At 42.1% G+C, this 21,080-nt stretch overlaps 1 protein-coding gene across 1 annotated transcript in view; it reads right to left on the reverse strand.

Annotated features, from left to right (window-relative positions):
• The window catches only part of RAD9B (RAD9 checkpoint clamp component B), a 96,359-nt gene that overhangs the window by 72,923 nt on the left and 2,356 nt on the right, over positions 1 to 21,080 (reverse strand). The window contains exon 2 of the mRNA XM_073626373.1: positions 12,206 to 12,276. Coding sequence (XP_073482474.1) covers positions 12,206 to 12,276 — 71 coding nt within the window. The remainder of the gene's footprint in view (positions 1 to 12,205; positions 12,277 to 21,080) is intronic.

Consider the following 21,080-nt stretch of genomic DNA (forward strand, 5'->3'; position numbering starts at 1 on the left):
ACACGGACTGGCCTAACATATGGCTCACATCTAAGTCATCTTCACCCAACATCTTAGCACTGGAGACAAATTATAAAGTCCTAACTCGCTGGTACCTTGTACCCGCTAGAGTGGCAAAATATTCACCTAATACCTCAGCTCTTTGTTTTCGAGGATGCCCAGAAATAGGCACATATTTACACATATGGTGGACGTGCCCAGTAATCCAAACCTTCTGGAAGGAAGTCTTCGTGATTGCATCTAAAATATTTAAAAAAATAATACAACCAGATCCATATTTAACTTTACTTAAGCTAAAACCAAAATGGTTAACACTCTCTCAATTCAAACTTATGATCCAACTAATAACGGCTGCAAAACAAACAGTGGCCAAGGCATGGAAATCTCCTACATTGGTACTAGCAGAAACAATTCACAGAATGAATAATACAATGTCCCATGCTAAGATGGTAGCCATCGATCAAAACCAAATTCCAAAATTTGAAAAACTTTGGCATCCTTGGATAAAACAACAGTTCCTGTCAAACTTCAATGACTCTGTCCTGTTGCCATGGTAACAGATTAAATGACTTACAGAGACACCCATTCTATGGCTTCAAAGAGAACTAAAAAGAATAATAAACTGACGAGCGGGACAACCTTGTGGACCATACCTCTACCTTTCAACCCTTTTTCTTCTTTCTCTTTCCTTTTCTCCACCTTACGATTAAAGCTCATTATCAGAATTTATTTGACCTATATACACTCTACTTGTAAACAATATGTATAGTAGGTATAAATCATTTAAATACCTACAAAAGTAACTAAGGAAATGATATATATCTTTAATTTAGGTTTACGTGAACCCAATGTTTAATATTTGAAATTTCATGATATTTACCTATATAAACCCTACTGTAAAACAACGAGCTTACTTTATAGATCCTTGTAAACTTACTTTATGTATCTTTATAACATTGTATACTCAATAAACTTCTTTTGACAAGAAAATTCAAGTGATTGCTTTAAACATGTCATTGACCAATATCACTTTAACTAATTTAGGCTTTAGATACCTTTAATGAAAATTTGCAATTCAGCTTTAAAGGAACATCGCCTTGGCCTTGTTCATGAACAAATGGCCTTTGGTAGTTTTGAAAAAATAAGGAAGAAAAGAAGACGTAGGCGTATGCAGATCTGGAAGAATTGAGCACTCTCAAGGCAAGCTAGATATATAGAAAGAACTTAAAGTTAAACAATGTATTTATGAAAGTTGAACAGTTATGTCGTAATGTTAAGAAAGCTTAGTAAGATTTTAGATTATTGGTTATTTATTTAATCTTAACAGAAACCTATAAATGACTGTGATCAGCCATACGTTATTAAAGGTAATCTAAACACAACAGTTTAACATGTCAGTTATATATGGTGTGCTGTGTACTCTAGCAGAGTTCTTAATTTTTTTTAAAGGGGGCAAAAATACTAGAAAGTCTAGCAAAATTCGGCACATGGCAGGATCTAATAAACATATGAAGACTTTATTAAGACATAAGGTAAAATCCAAACGTTTCAGACCCGCTTACATGTTACAGCCTAGCCCAGTGATGGCGAAGCTTGGCACTCCAGATGTTTTGGAACTACATTTCCCATGATGCTCAATTACACTGCAGAGTGCAGGAGCATCATGGGAAATGTAGTTCAAAAACATCTGGAGTGCCAAGGTTCGCCATCACTGGCCTAGCCTAACGGCCTTAGTCATAGGCAAGAACACTAGAGCGCAATCAGGCATGCAGGCATAATCTGACCACCCTCATGCACCAATGTTTGGTGGCTGTCATATCTAAACACAATTATTTTTGCTGGGAATCTGTGTTTATGGTAACGAGAAGACAGGGCCTATGCTACCAATAGGCGGACTAGGCAGCCGCCTAGGGTGCACTGCCACCTAGGGTGCAACCGCGGCTGCTGTGTACACAGGTCTCTGCTGTGGATATAACAATGGCCTTGTGTGTAGAGCCGGTGTTCTGTCGGATAGTGCCCGCTATCGAGAAGTGCCCGGATTGTACTGCGCATGTGCTGTACGGAACAACTCAACAGCTGATTTTACGATCAGCTGTTGTGACGGCGAGACAGCGCCTGCGCGCAATAGCCGACAGAAGATTTTTTTCTGTCAGATTGTGCCTCGCGCTCCCGAGGCGTGTTCATGTCAGTGAGGGGCAAATTTGTACATGTTAAGGGCGGATTTATAAATGATGTCCAGTGCTGCAAAGATGGGGGCGGAATTTTTAAAGATGGCCAGTGCTGAAAAAAAAATCTTTTTGAAACTATGTGCAAATTAGAGGGTCCTTCAACAAAGCTGCAACACAACATCAAAATCGGCACTGGTACTGTGGCAAATGGCTTGTGGTAGCTAGCTAAATACGGCCTACAAACCCGCCCATCAACATAGAAAAACCCGCACTTCAGTTGACTAAACACGCCCTGCCAGCGTCCAGGAAGAATAGCAGAAAAAGGTTTGTTTTGCAGCACTGGCCATCTTTAAAAAATCTGCCCCATATTTGCAGCACTGGCCATCATTTATAAATCCGCCCCCAACATGTACAAATACGCCCCTCACCAACATGAACACGCCTCGGGAGCGCAAGGCACAATCTGACCGTAAAATTTCTTCCGTCGGCTATTGTGCACAGGCGCCGTCTCACGTAAAATCAGCTGTTGTGCAGTTCCATATGGCGCATGCGCCATTCGTCCCGGGTACTTCTCGATAGTGGGCACTTCTCGATAGAACACTGGGTGTCTGAGTCTGACAGGACTGACAAACACGAGAAGGGGGAGGAGTGTAGAGACAGTGCAGCTCAGTCACTGGGGCATTTTATTAAGCAGCAGATTTTTGGTGGATCCGCTCTGCACTACATGTGCATGGGAGAGATCTGCACTCTCCTCCTATGAAGAATACACAGAGTGGCCTGGAAGTGTCTTCTGCCCAGCTCCCAACACTTGTCCTGGGCACTGGCACACACTGATAAAGTCCTAGCTGGGGAGCCACAGATCCTGTGTATAGGGAGACATCGGAAAAAACAAACGAAAGACCCCCTGACGGGGCTTTAATGCAGCCAGTAACACAATTCCAAAATAAATGGATAATCAAAAATAGTTTTTATTGGTACAAAAAAGTATAAAAGTAATAGTGAATTCTGACATTAAAAAGTCAAGACATGAAATGGAGTACAAAGTTAATAAAAAACACAATGCCCATGACCGGGACCAGTGTACAGTACAATACACCTAGAGCAACAAGATCAAAATAGTAAAATCTTGACACGTTTCGACCCCAGTGGGTCTTCTTCAGAGGATAGATGGATAACAGCTGTAGAGATGTAAACGTGCATCAAAAATCTTTCCAAACAGCATAAAAGAAGATTGAAAGATTTATGCTGTTTTGAAAGATTTGTTGGGGGGCCCCGATCACAGCTTTGCAGGAGCGCACAGAGGACACGGGAGGATGTATTCCTCGCTTGCCAGCTGAGAGGGGGCGGGGCCGGGAGCTCCACTGACGCTCTGACCCCGCCCACGTGCAGCCTGTGTACTCAGAAAAGAGCTTCTGTAGTGAGAGCCAGTGATCGTAGTGGGAGTGTCAGTGGAGCTTCCGTCCCCGCCCCCTCTATACTGGCTGGTGAATACAGAGGTCCGGGGGCGGGGACGGAAGCTCCACTGACACTCCCACTACGATCACTGGCTCTCACTACAGAAGCTCTTTTCCGAGTACACAGGCTGCACGTGGGTGGGGTCAGAGCGTCAGTGGAGCTCCCGGCCCCGCCGCTCTCAGCTGGCTAGCGCGAAATACATCCTCCCATGTCCTCTGTGCGCTCTCTAAAGTTGTCATCGGGGCGACAATTCACGGGTGATGTGGGCCCAGGGCCCCCCCAACAAAGCATCAGTGGAGCTCCCAGCTGCTTTAGTGAGAGCAGAGAGTGGAAACCCCGCCCACAGTCCTGAATGTATGTAATGAGTTTGGCTGGCCAGGTATGTCCTTACAACCATAAAATGCCTGACTGTTTAAACCCTGAGCTGTGTTATTTCACTGTAAAGCTGTGCGTTGCTGAAAGTTCTCTGACCATCCCCTGTATAATGTCTGCAGTCTCTGATTGTCTCCTGCAGTATGTCCACAGTCTCTGGTAATCTCCTGCAGTATTTACACAGTCTCGGATTGTCTCCTGCAGTATTTACACAGTCTCGGATTGTCTCCTGCAGTATTTACACAGTCTCGGATTGTCTCCTGCAGTATGTCCGCAGTCTCGGATTGTCTCCTGCAGTATGTCCGCAGTCTCGGATTGTCTCCTGCAGTATTTACACAGTCTCTGATTGTCTCCTGCAGTATGTCCGCAGTCTCGGATTGTCTCCTGCCGTATGTCCGCAGTCTCTGATTGTCTCCTGCAGTATGTCCGCAGCCTCTGATTGTCTCCTGCAGTATTTACACAGTCTCTGATTGTCTCCTGCCGTATGTCCGCAGTCTCTGGTAATCTCCTGCAGTATGTCCGCAGCCTCTGATTGTCTCCTGCAGTATGTCCGCAGTCTCTGATTGTCTCCTGCAGTATGTCCGCAGCCTCTGAGTGTCTCCTGCAGTATGTCTGCAGCCTCTGAGTGTCTCCTGCAGTATGTCCACAGTCTCTGCTAATCTCCTGCAGTATGTCCGCAGTCTCTGATTGTCTCCTGCAGTATGTCCGCAGCCTCTGAGTGTCTCCTGCAGTATGTCCGCAGCCTCTGAGTGTCTCCTGCAGTATGTCCGCAGTCTCTGGTAATCTCCTGCAGTATGTCCGCAGTCTCTGATTGTCTCCTGCAGTATGTCCGCAGTCTCTGATTGTCTCCTGCAGTATGTCCGCAGCCTCTGAGTGTCTCCTGCAGTATGTCCGCAGTCTCTGCTAATCTCCTGCAGTATGTCCGCAGTCTCTGATTGTCTCCTGCAGTATGTCCGCAGCCTCTGAGTGTCTCCTGCAGTATGTCCGCAGCCTCTGAGTGTCTCCTGCAGTATGTCCGCAGTCTCTGGTAATCTCCTGCAGTATGTCCGCAGTCTCTGATTGTCTCCTGCAGTATGTCCGCAGTCTCTGATTGTCTCCTGCAGTATGTCCGCAGTCTCTGATTGTCTCCTGCAGTATGTCTGCAGTCTCTGAGTGTCTCCTGCAGTATGTCCGCAGTCTCTGGTAATCTCCTGCAGTATGTCTGCAGTCTCTGATTGTCTCCTGCAGTATGTCCGCAGCCTCTGAGTGTCTCCTGCAGTATGTCCGCAGTCTCTGGTAATCTCCTGCAGTATGTCCGCAGTCTCTGATTGTCTCCTGCAGTATGTCCGCAGCCTCTGAGTGTCTCCTGCAGTATGTCCGCAGTCTCTGGTAATCTCCTGCAGTATGTCTGCAGTCTCTGATTGTCTCCTGCAGTATGTCCGCAGCCTCTGAGTGTCTCCTGCAGTATGTCCGCAGTCTCTGGTAATCTCCTGCAGTATGTCCGCAGTCTCTGATTGTCTCCTGCAGTATGTCCACAGTCTCTTACACTCTCCTGTAGTATGTGTATTAATGTGCCCCTTTACTTGCTCAATTATTTGGGATTGCTCCACTGTTCAGTGAGAGGTAATGATGTGCATAAACCTCTAGCAACCAATCATCAAACAGTAGTGATCTGCTTTAATCTCTAGCAACCAATCAGTAAGTGCTAATGATGTGCTGTAACCCCTAGCAACCAAATAGTGAGCGCTAATAATGTACATTAACCCCTAGCAACCAATCAGCAAGCACAAATTATGTGTTGTAACCTCTAGAAACCAGCCATTGAGCAGTAATGATAGGCTGTAACCTCTGGCAAACAATTGCAATCGCTGCGTGATCTGCTGCAGTAAACTGATTTTGAGTCTACCTGCTATTTTTTGTATGTCTCAGAATGGAGGGGGGGCCCCAAGAAAATGTTTGCCCAGGGCCCAATCAAAATTAAAGATGGCCCTGGGTGCTAGAGTAGGATTTTTCTAAGCACAGGGCTCAGATGCAAGTAAAGTTAGCCAGGCCTGTGCCTTAAGATGGGCCTGGTTGTTGTGATTTGGGACTGGGAGTGTCCAGTGTAGTGGGGGGTGTGGCCACCGATGCTCTGACTCAGAGATGCCTCCCCTGCTTTCAGACGGATGGTTCTGGAAGAGAGGTTGGACTTGGCAGTGGCAGGCAGCTCATGTGAGGAGCCCTGACCAATTATCTTTTGGTATTGGCAGGGGGCAGGCCTCTCATATAAGCTGGGGTCACATGCTTCCAGGGAGGAGTCTGAAGTGCCAGAAAGGACAGCATGGAGTATTGAGGTGCTGTTCCGGGCGTCCCCACGCAGGGATACGCCGGGCGCAGAGGAGGGATGGAGGAACCGCGGAGAGGGAGTCTTAGATAAAGATCTTCGACTTTAAAAGAGTATCAAGCTGCTGTGACAGGGGAACACAGTACTTGAATGCTGGACAAGATCAGAACAGAAGAAGTAGCAGTAAAGCTGAAGAGAGTAGAGCAGCGTTCTGTGACCAGGGACACAGAATGGCGAAGTAACCAAAGGTCAGTGTACAGAACTAGACAAGTTATTAAGAACAGTATGGAATGCTGTGGCTGGGGAACACAGCATTGATAGCAAAGGACTGGCTGGGAGCAGTAGTCCCTCTATTACCATGTGTCAGGCCATCGGGGGGGGGGGGGGAATACCGTGCTATCTTTGGTCTGGTTAGCACATTGGTAATATCTTCCAAAGACTGTGTGGCTGTCTAACTCATTGATCCATCGGGGAGAGGTTGTGTTAGGCCTCTGGATCTTTGATTCCCAGAAACCGTCATAGTCTGCAAGGTGGAATTATTCAGTGTGATTCTTCTTTGTCAAAACTGGAAGTGAAGAAGTAGTGTTTCAACAGTTTGCTGAAAATACTAGATGTACAACAACTTCAAGCCAAGGCTATTCAGTATTGTAGTACAATATACCAAGTTTTCTGGGCATCTCATATCACCCCTTTTGTTCCACCCAAGTTGTATCCTTCAAATAAACACAACAAAAGCGTGCAAATGACTGTTCCTTGTCTCATCTGAATGCGGGGAGCCTGGCAGCAGGGTGATTGGCGGATTGCTAAGTAACCAAATCAGCAGCCCTTACAAATGTACCGTTACACATATAAAAAACTTAATAGTGAGTTATAAGAAACAAAGTTAATGAATATATAAAAAAAATCAAAAAAGAATGAAAAAAAGTCCATTGAAGTAATAAAATGAATAATAAGGAAAAATCTGTTGAGGTACAAAGTTCCAAGGGTTATCCACCAACAGGGGAGGAGAGCGGGGGAAAAGGAAAGGATCCCCCCCTCTCCTCCCCTGTCCCACTCTATAAGTGGGAACCCTTACCGGAACAGATGGACCCCCTCTAGAGCGAGGTATGGACGGGAGGCACTCAGCATTGTATAACAGGAACAGACCAAGAGGCACTCCAATCATTTGCAGTACATTTAAAGTCCCCCACGTATGCTTGGTTAAGAGTACTTTATAAAATTGGTTTAGCCTCAAGAGGTGATCTGGAATTGTTCTGACCTTGAGGATGAAAAGGTTGTTTGTGCAGCTATTGCTCTACTGACCTTGTAGATATGACCAAGCATTAATACACATGTGGTGATTATTCGTATTCTTTTTGGCAAAATTTTGAAACCAGGGTTCTCAATTCTCCGTACTCCTCAGCTCACGCTTCGCTCCCCAACCAAGCCAGACTCGCCTCCCCGTTGAGTAATAGCTGCACAAACAACCTTTTCATCCTCAAGGTCAGAACAAACCCAGATTATCTCTTGAGGCTAAACCAATTTTATACACAAGTATAAACTACTCTTAACCAAGCATATGTGGGGGACTTTAAATGTACTGCAAGTGATTGGATTGCCTGTTGGTCTGTTCCTGTTATACCCTGCTGAGTGGCTCCCGTCCATACTCAGAGGATCCCGGAGGTATCGGATACTTACCAGTCCCCACAGAGGGCTTAATCTGCCTGTGTTTATGACCTCGCTCTAGAGGGGGTCCATCTGTTCCAGTAAGGGTTTCCAATTATAGAGTGGGTTCTTCTCTTCAGATTGGGATCCTTTCCTTCCCCCCTCTACTATCCTGTATGGTGAAGGTGGATAACCCTTGAAACTTTGCACCTTAACGGATTTTTCCTTTTTATTCATTTTATTACTTCAATGGACTTTTTTTCATTTATTTGTCATTCATTTTTTTTTTTTTTTAATAACTTTATAACTTTGTTTCTTATCACTCACTATTAAGTTTTTTACATGTACACATGTATTTTGTGTTTAGGAATTTTTGAACGTTCACTGTTTATTTATTTATGTACAATTGCTGTGCCCATTATGAGGGGTTCCCCACGGATGGGCACTGATGAGGCGGCACTGATAGGTGGCACCAGGGCAGCCATCAGTAATTTTGGGGCCCCTTACACCGCTTTAGGCCTGGGCTGCCTGCTGTGCTAAGACTAACAGTTTCATTAATTAAGCTGCTGTGGGGGTGCGGGCGGGCCCCTTGGGACGCTTGGGCCCCTTACAAGTGTGTTGGCTGCACCCCCCTGATGGCGGCCCTGGGTGGCACTGATGGAGACTTATAGGTGGCACTCAGTGCCCATGGTGACTGACTCCACCCCCAAAATGGTAGCAGTCATTAAAAAGGTGGGGAATTCATGGGCAGGGCAAAGGGGGTGGAGTCAGGGGCAGAGCCAAGGGGGCGGCAAAATGAGGTTTCGCCTAGGGTGTCAAAGATTCTTTGCACCAGCCCTGTGAGAAGATCAGAATGGCATACAAAGACATTTCAGGCACTGGTTTGTTGTAAGGAAAAAATAGTAATTAGAAAGGTGCTTTGTCCTGTATTTTTCATCGTCTACATGTCGTCTCCTCACTACTGTCTGATTTAACCCACTAAATACAGCTCCACAACACCACAATGAGTGTGTGCATGACAGTGTTTAGGGGGGCCTTAAACAAATGGTTCAGCAACCTGGTTTTACTGCTCCCTGGTCGTTCATGTGAATGAGCCCTAAGACGGATTTCCCCTCACTATAAATAGATTACCACTCATTTCCTGTTGTGTCTCTGGGACAGAAAGTGAATGGAAATTTCCCTGCTCCTCAAAAATTAACAAAAATTAAGTATGACTAAATGGTTATTTGAGTACTTTAAACTCACTTAAGAGAACTGAGGTCTAGTCTGCTATTTTTATTATATCTTTGTGGCACAGGTAATCATACCTTGGAACTTTAATGCCCTGTACACACGACCAGTTTTCCCGTCGGAATAAACTCTGAAGGTTTTTCCGACAGAGTTCCGACGGAATTCCACTCAAGCTGTCTTGCATACACACGGTCACACCAAATTCCGATCATCCAGAACGCGGTGACGTACAACACGTACGACGGGACTAGAAAACGGAAGTTCAATAGCCAGTAGCCAATAGCTTCCGTCTCGTACTTGCTTCAGAGCGTGCGTAGTTTTTGGTACGTCAGAACAGCATACAGATGAGCGGTTTTCCCGATGGGGCATACACACGCTTGGAATATACGATGAAAAGCTCCCGTCTGACTTTTTCTGTCAGACATTCCGTTTGTGTGTACATGGCATAAGGAGTTAGGGAGCCTGCAATTGGATGCTGCAAAAAAATGAATAGTGGCGCATGTAGATTCAATTGAACAATTGAGGCGTGCTAAATGCATCACAACAATCAAGAGTTTACTAGAACAGCACCCACAGTAGCATACCTCACTAAGATATTAGTCTAACAGTCGCAGAGAAAAAAAGTACTCCAGCATTGCTGGAGTCAGTGGGAAGGAGGCACAAAGGAAGAGGGGATTGGGAGAAAAAGAGATGGAAAAAAGTATGGGGAGGGAGAGAGAAATGAAAGGAAGAGAGAGAGGGAGGCTAACCCTTTAGAATTTACTGCTGCATTTTCATTAAAAAAATGTCCAGAGCATTTTAAAATTTATAGTAAGCCAATAAATAAGTGATTATCCTATCACAATACAATTCTGACTATAATCCATCCAAAACTGAAATATCATTCTTGCTAGACTGGCTTTTTAAAATGCCTTAGGGCCCCTTTACATTTTTACAGCACAGTAACCTCCATTATATTAAAGCAACCCATAAATAAAGTGTTTTTTTCCCTCTTTCAAAGCTGGATCAATGTAACGTAACTACAGTATGTATAAAATATCTATACATGGAATTCACTTTTAAAAATTTCTCCACAGTGCCTGCAACTAAAGAGGTCAGTGAGACCTTGCTTTAAATATACTTTACTGCCTGTTAAGAAATTGTAAATACTGTATTGTCCGTAGCCTGGCTACAGATTAATTTTAAGTTTGTACTTAAAGGTGTTGTAAACCCTCATTTTTTTTTAAAATAACAAACATGTCATACTTACCTCCACTGTGTAGTTCGTTTTGCACAGAGTGGCCCCGATCCACCTCTTCTGGGGACCCCCGGCGGTGCTGGTAGCTCCTCCCCGCATTGGGTGTCCACGTTGGAGAAGCGCTCTATTTGGTGGACACCCATGCGGGCACGCTCCCGAGTCCTGCTTCTGCATGTATTCACACAGAAAGCAAGACTCGGCCCCGCCCCCCGGCACCAGCAGCATTGGATTTGATTGACATTAGCGGGAGCCAATGGCTGCGCTGCTATCAATCTATCCAATCAAGAGTTGAGACAACGGGCAGAGAAGTAGAGTGCGTTTTCTGCCATGGGAACGAATGGGCTCATGTGATTAAAACAAGGGGGCTGGGGGGTTGCTCTGTGTCAAAAGTTTTTTCACCTTAATGCATAGGATGCATTAAGGTTAAAAAATACGAGGGTTTACAACCCCTTTAACAGCTGGTCTTTTATTCACACCGTTACGAACTGCCCAATACTACTCCTGGATACTACTATGGTCATGTGGCTACAACTGGAGGAATACCACAATTTTCGGGAGAAATTAACTAAGCTTCCTGTTCCATTATAATAATGCAGGAAACTCGCTATTTTAGGTCAATCTGCACAACCTGTGCAAGTATGTATTTTAGAGTGAAATAAAACTTAGCACAGGTCTACCCCTAATCAACAGAGGGAATGTAGAAAACTGCCGCAGATTCCTGCCAGGTATGACCTTGTCATACCAAATGTAGGCTGCCAGCAGACAATTCACGTCCCTCTCTTTGCTTGCACAGAGATTTCACTACATGAGCAGAGCATGCAGGGTAACAATCCTCCTCCATCCACTCTGAGCTAATGCCGCGTACACACGGTCGGACTTTTCATCTACAAAAGTCCAACGGACGCCGACGGACTAAAGCTGGCTGGTAATCCGATCGTGTGTGGGCTTCTCCGGACTTTCAGCAGACTTTTTCAGCCTCAAATCCGACGGACTTTAGATTTGAAACATGCTTCAAATCTTTACGTCGTAACTACGACGGACCCCGAAATCCGCTCGTCTGTGTGCTAGTCCGACGGACAAAAACCCATGCTAGGGCAGCTATTGGCTACTGGCTATGAACTTCCTTATTTTAGTCCGGTGTACGTCATCACGTACGAATCCGTCGGACTTTTGTGTGGTCGTGTGTAGGCAAGTCCGTTCGTTAGAAAGTCTACTGCAAGTCCGCCGAAAGTCCGCCGGAAGTCCGCCGGAAGTCTGTCGGACAGGCTGTCGGACTTTTGTAGACGAAAAGTCCGACCGTGTGTACGCGGCATAAGAGATCAGAGCAAGATACAGCTCCAAATTTCATGTTCTCTGTGTTGCCTGTCATAGACACGTCAGAACAGAGAACTGATCACACCAAATTAACAACACTGATAACAGCATCTGCTTAGAATAAGTGGTGCAGACTTTTGCTGTATCACACTATTGTGTGCAATTTGCTCTCCTCCATTGGCACTCATGGCCACTGCTGCGTACATCATCATCTGTGTAAATTACATAGAAATTCCTGAGAATCCCAAAAGCAGATAATAGTATTACAGAAGGTAACACCTTCAGTTTGATAACACTATACATGGGGTATTACTGCTGATTCATCATAATGTAAATATAAAGACCATTGACTTGCATTTACTCACCAGGCATGCCCTCTAATGAACAGAAAAAGATTAGTCTATACTCTACATGCATGAATCTGAATCTAAATCTAAACATATCTGATTAAAAAATGCAAAAGAAAGCTGTAGTAAAACTTACACCGTTCTCCAGTGGGTCAAACCACAGTTCATCGCCAACTCGTGAAAGTGAGTGAAGTGCTTTTCCAAAAACTAACATCAAAGAAACAAGATGGGATGTTAAAATATAACACAATAAAACAACCTAAAAAAAAAAGTATTGGGTCCAGACCTCTCATAATGTGACAAGCAAAATGTGCCTTTTCTCACACTTCAAAAGCACCAGTAACCACCATGAGGAACATTTATTAAGCAAATTACCTACAAAATTAGATAGGGGTCTACTGCAAATCAGACTGCTTGTCATGATCAAAGTACGTGCAATATCCTTTACATTTTCTTTATTTACTAATTTGTTTAAATATGTATTTATTATAAATGGATTTCTCCCTCTCACCCTGTATTTGCATGTTAAGATACTCTCTTTTTGCCACAAGATCTCCCCAGTCTTTTGGAAGTTTCTGCAGAATGTCATGGGCCTACCTCCTGAGGGGGCATCACCACAGCACCCATCATTCACTGTGCAAAGAGCAGCACTGATGCTAAACTTTAATGTGTTAAATGTATTTTAATTATTTACTCATAGCGGATACTTTGCACAGCAGCAAAAGAGATACAAGGGGACATTGATCAATCCTTTCGCAGGGCAAGGCAATGCTAAACAGGAGCCATGAGATGTGTGGCAGCAATACTGTATATACTATACTATACAACACATACATACAGGTGCATCTCATAAAATTAAAATATCATCAAAGTTTAATTTATATTTAGTAATTCAATTCAAAAAGTGAAATTCATCAATTTTATATAGATGTGTTACACACAGACTGATATATTTCAAACATTTCTTTCTTTCATTTTGATGATTATGGCTTACAGCTAGTGAAAACCCAAAATTCAGTATCTCAGAAGATTTGAATATTACATAAGACCAATAAAAAAAGGATTTTTAATAGAAAATGTTGGCTTACTGAAAAGTATCGTGAATAAATAAGTGCACCGCTAAGGTTTCAAAAAAGCAAATTTGCATAAGTTATATAAATGTGACTTAAACATAAATATATCAATTAACAGAGATTCATACATGGTGAAATGTGAATCAACCAAAGAAAAAGTGAAATTTCTGAAAAAATACAGGTATGGTGAAAAATGTGCTAGTATGGTGACTTTACCATAAATCAGGTGAGAGATAGAAATTAGGGTGTTAATATTAAACAGAAACACATCAAATAAACAAGGATTAACACATAATGAATGTGAGTTCAAACTCAGAAAAAATTACAATAATTCATGTGCTAGTATAATAATGTGCTAGTATAACTGCACAATAAACAAAGTTCAAAAAACAGAAATGGTGAATAGTAAAGTCCAAAGAAATCCAATTAGATGTGCAGTCCTGTTAGACATATGGGGGATTCCAATCACCGGTATGAACTGTGAAGGAAAAAACGAAAGTACCACCATCATAAACAGGGGGAGGCTTACCAGATCTTATTGACTTGGCGGGGCTTAGATGTTGAACACATCTGTAGAACCAGTTGTTTCCAACAGATGTGTTCAACCTAATAAGCTCTGCAGAATTGGGTGGTGTAAGCCCCGCCAAGTCAATAAGATCTGGTAAGCCTCCCCCTGTTTATGATGGTGGTACTTTCGTTTTTTCCTTCACAGTTCATACCGGTGATTGGAATCCCCCATATGTCTAACAGGACTGCACATCTAATTGGATTTCTTTGGACTTTACTATTCACCATTTCTGTTTTTTGAACTTTGTTTATTGTGCAGTTATACTAGCACATTATTATACTAGCACATGAATTATTGTAATTTTTTCTGAGTTTGAACTCACATTCATTATGTGTTAATCCTTGTTTATTTGATGTGTTTCTGTTCAATATTAACACCCTAATTACTATCTCTCACCTTATGTATGGTATAGTCACCATACTAGCACATTTTTCATTATACCAGCATTTTTTTTTTATTTTTTTTTTTTAACGGGACTGCACATCTAATTGGATTTTTTTGGACTTTATAAATCACCATTTTCGTTTTTTGGACTTTGTTTATTGTGCAGTTGTTATACTAGCACATTATTATACTAGCACATTATTATACTAGCACATTTTTCAGAAATTATTCTAATTTTTTCTGAGTTTGGACTCACATTCGTTTTGTGTTAATCCTTGTTTATTTGATGTGTTTCTGTTTAATATTAACACCCTAATTTCTATCTCTCACCTGATTTAAGGTAAAGTCACCATACTAGCACATTCTTCACCATACCTGTATTTTTTCAGAAATTTCACTTTTTCTTTAGTTGAGTCACATTTCACCATGTATGAATCTCTGTTTATTTGATATATTTATGTTTAAGTCACATTTATATAATTTATGCAAATTTGCTTTTTTACAACCTTAGCGCTGCATTTATTCACAGTGTTTCCTTTTTGTCTACAAGCTGTGCTGGCTGCTAGGTTGCAGGTTCACAGCGCAGTATTCCTTTAACTTTATTTACTGAAAAGTATCTCCATGTACAGTATAGTATGCACTCAATACTAACTCGGGGCTCCTTTTGCGTGAATTACTGCATCAATGCGGCGTGGCATGGAGGCGATCAGCCTGTGGCACTGCTGAGGTGTTATGGAAGCCCAGGTTGCTTTAATTGTTGCAGTAATTCATGCAAAAGGATCCCCGACCAAGTATTGGTATAGTGAATACTATACTGTACATGGACATACTTTTTAGTAAGCCAACATTTCTGTATTAAAAATCCTTTTTTTTATTGGTGTCATGGATAAACCACCATCCTGTCAGTATAATGCATCTTTAAACAACCCGTGTCTCCTGCATTTCCCAAATAAACAGACATAGTCACCTTTCTGATGTTGTTGGCTCCATCGTCAAACCAACTGCCCTGAACCTCCGAGCAAATTTTATTCTTATAACAAATAGAGCCTCATGGTTTCACAATCGACCAATCAAGCACAGGCATGCCTTCAAACAGGAGGGGTTATACAACAACCAATGAACAATCACTAGGGGAGTCTTATGGGTGTGTCTGGGTGGGAGGCAGCGTGTACAATTTCCCGCCCCCTGTCTCTGTAATCTAAAATACCTAGACAAAGGAAGTCGCATGGCTTGAATTCATGAACGCTGTCTCTGACCATAACGCACCCAAAGACTCCCGTTTTTACCGTTTGGTGTGAATCCTTATTCTGCGTTGTTCAGAGAACAAAGCATACCCGGATTATACTACTGTCCTGTGTGGGTGCACACTACGCCCCCCCAAATGTGTTGATCAGTCACACAGGGGTGACACGAGCATACATCCGCTAAACCGATAATGTCTTTGCAGAGCGAACACATCCCCCCAGAAGATCGTTGTGTACATCGCACAGGGGCCCTTCGCTGGTGGACATATCCCCACTCTGCAAACACTTCTCTACATCCCTGTAACGACACCCTGAGTATGAAAGGGGTAAAAGTCGTTTAGGACATTCCATACCCAAACACAAAGGCAGCTATCGAGCACTTCAATCAGCCGAACAAGGAACCCATACAAATAATTCTCCCCCAAATACGAGACAAGATGCTTTGTCTTGGGGTTCAAGCAGGAATGAATCTTTATTCAAAAACATGTTATACAGATCCCACTTCAAAACACTTCCCCCCCCACCCTTGGAAAACAGGGCGGGTTAAACTGTCCAATGACAATGGACACACAGGTCAGGTGAGTTTAACGTCTCATCAGAACACAGTCTTATCAGCAGGGAGAGCTGTTGGAGGAATCCCCCCTCCCTCCATAGAGATGCACATCCTGTGATATCCAAGGCAGAGAGACACAATAGAACATTGGAATACAGCCCCACCCCAAACTAGCACAGCAAATAGTACACAACACAATGAGACAGCACACATTATATATACATATATACAGCATTGAGTCTGACTAGCACAGATCATAGTGGGGTTCTCATTCACCTTGTGCCCCTCTTCGTGACTCCTATCACAATGGCATATCCAGGGTCCCCAGAGTCTGTGTGTCTTAGGGGACATGGATCTGAATCTAAAGTAATGCCACCTCAAGGGTCCCCAGGCATACAGCTCACAAAGAGCACCATTCCCCCAAATGCCAGGGCCCATAATTGGTTGGCAAGAGTCTGGCATTCAGTCCCCTCCAAAAGGCTCTGTCCCGGCTAGGTCTGTCACAATTCCCAAGGAGTTTTTCACTACTAAACGGATCTCAACCAGCGTCAGTCTGCCCCAGTCAGCTCTTTAGAGCGAGTTGCGGGAGAACTAACACTGGGAGACACTATGACAATACATATTAAATACGTCTTCATAAAATTTCCAAACATTGGTCTTATGTAATATTCTACCGCTTCCTGACTGTAATTTTCTGAGATACTGAATTTTGGGTTTTCACTAGCTGTAAGCCATAATCATCAAAATTAAAGAAAAATGTTTGAAATATATCACTGTGTGTAACACATTTATATAAAATATATGAGTTTCACTTTTTGAATTGAATTACTGAAATAAATTTACTTTTTGATGATATTCTAATTTTATGAGAAGCACCGGAAGATTTTACCCCCTTCCTGACCAGAGCACTTTTTACAAATTGGCACTGCGTCTCTTTAACTGACAATTGCGCGGTCATGCAATGCTGTACCCAAATGAAATTTGCGTATTTTTTTCCCACAAATAGAGCTTTCTTTTGGTGGTATTTGATCACTTCTGTAGTTTTTATTTTATGTGCTATAAACAAAAAAAGAGCGACAATTTTGAAAAAAAACAATATTTTTTACTTTTTGTTATAATAAATATCCCCCAAATTTTTTATAAAATACAAATTTCTTCATCAGTTTAGGCCAATATGTATTCTTCTACATATTTTTGGTAAAAAAAATCAATAAGTGTATATTGATTGCTTTGCACAAAAGTTATAGGGTCTACAAGCTATGGGAAAGATTTATGGCATTTTTATAGCGTTTTTATTATTATTATTATTTTTTTTACTAGTAATGGTGGTGATCTGCGATTTTTAGCAGTATTGCGACATTGCGGTTGGCAGATCGGACACTTTTGACACATTTTTCGGACCACTGACATTTATAGAGCGATCAGTGCTATAAATATGCACTGATTACTGTATAAATGTCACTATCAGGGAAGGGGTTAACACTAGGGGGCGATCAAGGAGTTAACTGTGTGTTCTCTCACTGTGTTCTAACTGTGTGGGGATGGGACTAACTAGGAGAGATGACAGATTGCTGTCCCTACTCTGTAGGAACACACGATCTGTCTCCTCTCCTCTGACAGCACAGGGATTTGTGTGTTTGCACACACAAATCCCTATGCTGGCTCTCGTGCACGTGATCGTGCGTGCAGCTGGCGCGCGCGTGTGCCTCTGTGTATATATATGGGATTTTGCCCAGGAGAGCCATTCTGCTGCACTGTATCTGCGTGAGCCGGTCGGGAACCGGATACTATTCAAACAACAAAAACAAAAAGGGAACAAATGCCTAATGCATTACCCCCAACAATTTATTAAAGAATAAAAGGGGGCCTGTCCCCCGAAACGCATCAGCTGTCGCCATCTGCAACATTCCATGCAGGTGGAGATAGGGCTTTTGGACTCTGCTTTTCACATATACCACATTGATTTGTGAATATTAGACATGTGCAATTCGTTTAGTGCCGAATTCGTTTTTTAACAAATTTTGACAAATTCGTTAATTCCGAAATTCCAAATTTTAGAATTTCCGAATTTTGAAATTTCCGAAAATTCGAAATTTCGAAAATTCTGAATTTTGGAAATTGGAAATTCCGAAATTGGAAATTTCTGAAATTCGAAAATTTGAAATTTCTGAAATTCAAAAATTCAAAATGAGGAAATTTGGAAATTCAAAAATTTGGAAATTTGAAAATCGGAAAATAAGAATGAAAATCTGAAAATTCAAAAGAATAGAAACCCGAAATAATAAATAACTAATAATAACTATTAAATCATAGGTATTGGAATTTCCTTTCAAATTTGGCTGCTAACCACTTAAGCCCCGGACCATTTGGCTGGCCAAAGACCAGAGCACTTTTTGCGATTCGGCCCTGCGACGCTTTAACTGACAATTGCATGGTTGTGCGACGTGGTTCCCAAACAAAATTGATGTCCTTTTTTTCCCACAAATAGAGCTTTCTTTTGGTGGTACTTGATCACCTCTGTGGTTTTTATTTTTTGCGCTATAAACAAAAAAATAGCGACAATTTTGAAAAAAAAACGATTTTTTTTCTCAGTTTAGGCCGATACGTATTCTACATATTTTTGGTAAAAAAAAAAAAAAAAACGCAATAAGCGTTTATTGATTGGTTTGCGCAAAAGTTATAGCGTTTACAAAATAAGGGATAGTTTTATGGTATTTTTATTAATTATTTTTTTTTTTATTAGTAATGGTGGCGATCAGCGATTTTTATCATGACTGCGACATTATGGCGGACAGATCGGACACTTTAGGCGCGATTTTGGGACCATTCACATTTATACAGCGATCGGTGCAATTAAAATTGCATTGATTACTGTGTAAATGTGACTGGCAGTGAAGGGGTTAACCACTAGGTGGCGCTGTAGGGGTTAAGTGTGTCCTAGGGAGGGATTCTAACTGTGGTGGGGATGGGCTATGTGTGACATGACACTGATCACCGTTCCTGATTACAGGGAGCGGTGATCAGTGACAGTGTCACTAGGCAGAACAGGGAAATGCTTCTTTACATTGGCATTTCCCGTTCTTCCTCTCTGTGAGACGATCGCGGGTATCCCCGCGGACATCGAGTCCGCGGGACCCGCGACCACGCTCACGGAGCTCCCGGCGTGCGCAGCGCTGACGGTGCACGCGCGCCCGCAAGCTGCCTCTTAAAGGGCAACGTACAGGTAAGTGATTCTGCCTGTACGTGCCCTTCTGCCGACGTATATCTGCGTGAGGCAGTCAGGAAGCGGTAAATGAACGTAACGAGTATGAATTTATCCAAAGTTACAAATTTTCTGAAATAACGAATGCTGTATCTAAACGCATAGAACGTAACGCTCTAATAATAATAAATAACAATAATAATGAAACCTTTTATTATTATTTATAATATTAATTTGTTCCATTCCATTTGACTAGATGCGGCATTCGTTATTTCGGATAATTCATAACCTCAGATAAATTTGTATTCGTTACGTTCACAAACAGCCAAATTTGAAAGGAAATTCCAATACCTATAATTTAATAGTTAGTTATTACTGATTTTATTCCTTTTTTTCAGACTTTTGAATTTTTGGATTTTACATTTTTGAATTTCCGAATTTTTGAATTTCCGAAGTTCGAAAATTCGGAATTCGAAAATTCAAAAATTTGTAAATTCAAAAATTCGGAAATTTAAAAATCGAAAATTTGAAAATCGAAAATGTGAATATTCGAAAATCCGAAAATTCGAAACTCGGAAATTTGAAAATCCGAATTTTCGATATTTTCCAAATTTCTGATATTCCGAATTTTCGAAAATAGCAAAAAGAGAATGAAACGGAAACTAATACATTTTTTGTCAGTGCACATGTCTAGTGAATATAACTTAATTTTCTATTCTTTAATAAATTGTTGGAGGTAATGCACTAGGTGTTTGCGCCCTTTTTGTTGTTTTTATGTGTTCCCCTGTGCAAAGGAGAGGAGGGAGCTGTATTGTCATCCATAGGCTCCCATGTCCCAGCTGCTGTTGGCACATCCTCCTCACCCTGGCTGTAGATAACGTGACCAGAGAAAGCTGAAAATAGGTAAGTATACACATGTTAGACAGCACAGGTGGGGGAGGGGGACATTTTAAACATAGTAAGTGTTAGGCAGCAATTCTACTTAAATTTTTTGTGTGAATACTGGAAGTTCAGCGAAGAAGCGCTTAGAGAGCAGGAGCTGGCGGTGTTATAAAACTGCAGGGGCTGAGGTAAGAATTTTAACAAATAGTTTGTTGAGGAAAGTTTATCTTCTTGTGCTCGATGTATTAACCACTTAAGGACCGCCCCATAGCAGATATACTACAGGATGGCCCTCCTATGCAGAATCCCATACACATATGTGATTCTGCGCATCCGCCTAGGGGGCGCGCGCTGCCGGCAGTCCGTTTCTGCTGTGATTACTGAATGTCCGCTGACACCTGACGATCGTCAGGCAGAGACACAGAACAGGGATCTGCCTATGTATGTAAACAAGGCAGAGCTTTGTTCTGGCAGGGGGGAAGGGATAAGGTGTGTGTCCCTGCAAAGCAGGGAATAAAATCCATCACTTCCCTTAGTAAAAAAATAACCCTTTGATCACCCCTGATGTTTAACCCCTTCCCAGCCAGTGTCATTAGTACAGTGACAATCCATATTTGTAGCACTAATCACTGTATTAATGTTCCCAAAAAGTGTCAGTTAGGTGTCCCTTTGTCCACTGCAATATTGCAGTCCTGCTATAATATATATATATATAAAATATATATAATTCGCTGATCCCTCCCATTACTGGTATATAAAATGAAATAATTAAATATTCCAGTATCAAAATAAGCTTATTGGGATTTTTTTTACCAAAAAATATGTAGCAGAATACATATTGGCCTACATTAATGAAGAAAGTAGATTTTTTTACATTTTTGTATTGGTATGTTTTATAGCAGAAAGTAAAAAGTATTGTTTTTTTTCTCAAATTTGTCGCTCTTTTTTGTTTATAGCGCAAACAATAAAAACCGCAGAGGTGATCACATACCACCAAAAGAAAGCTCTATTTGTGGGAAAAAATGGATATACATTTTATTTGGGTACAGCATCGCAGGACCGCACAATTGTCAGTTAAAGTAACGCCGTGCGTATCGTTAAAAAT

The sequence above is a fragment of the Aquarana catesbeiana genome, linkage group LG01 (genome assembly GCF_042186555.1).
Source record: "Aquarana catesbeiana isolate 2022-GZ linkage group LG01, ASM4218655v1, whole genome shotgun sequence".
Classification (NCBI taxonomy): Eukaryota; Metazoa; Chordata; class Amphibia; order Anura; family Ranidae; genus Aquarana; species Aquarana catesbeiana.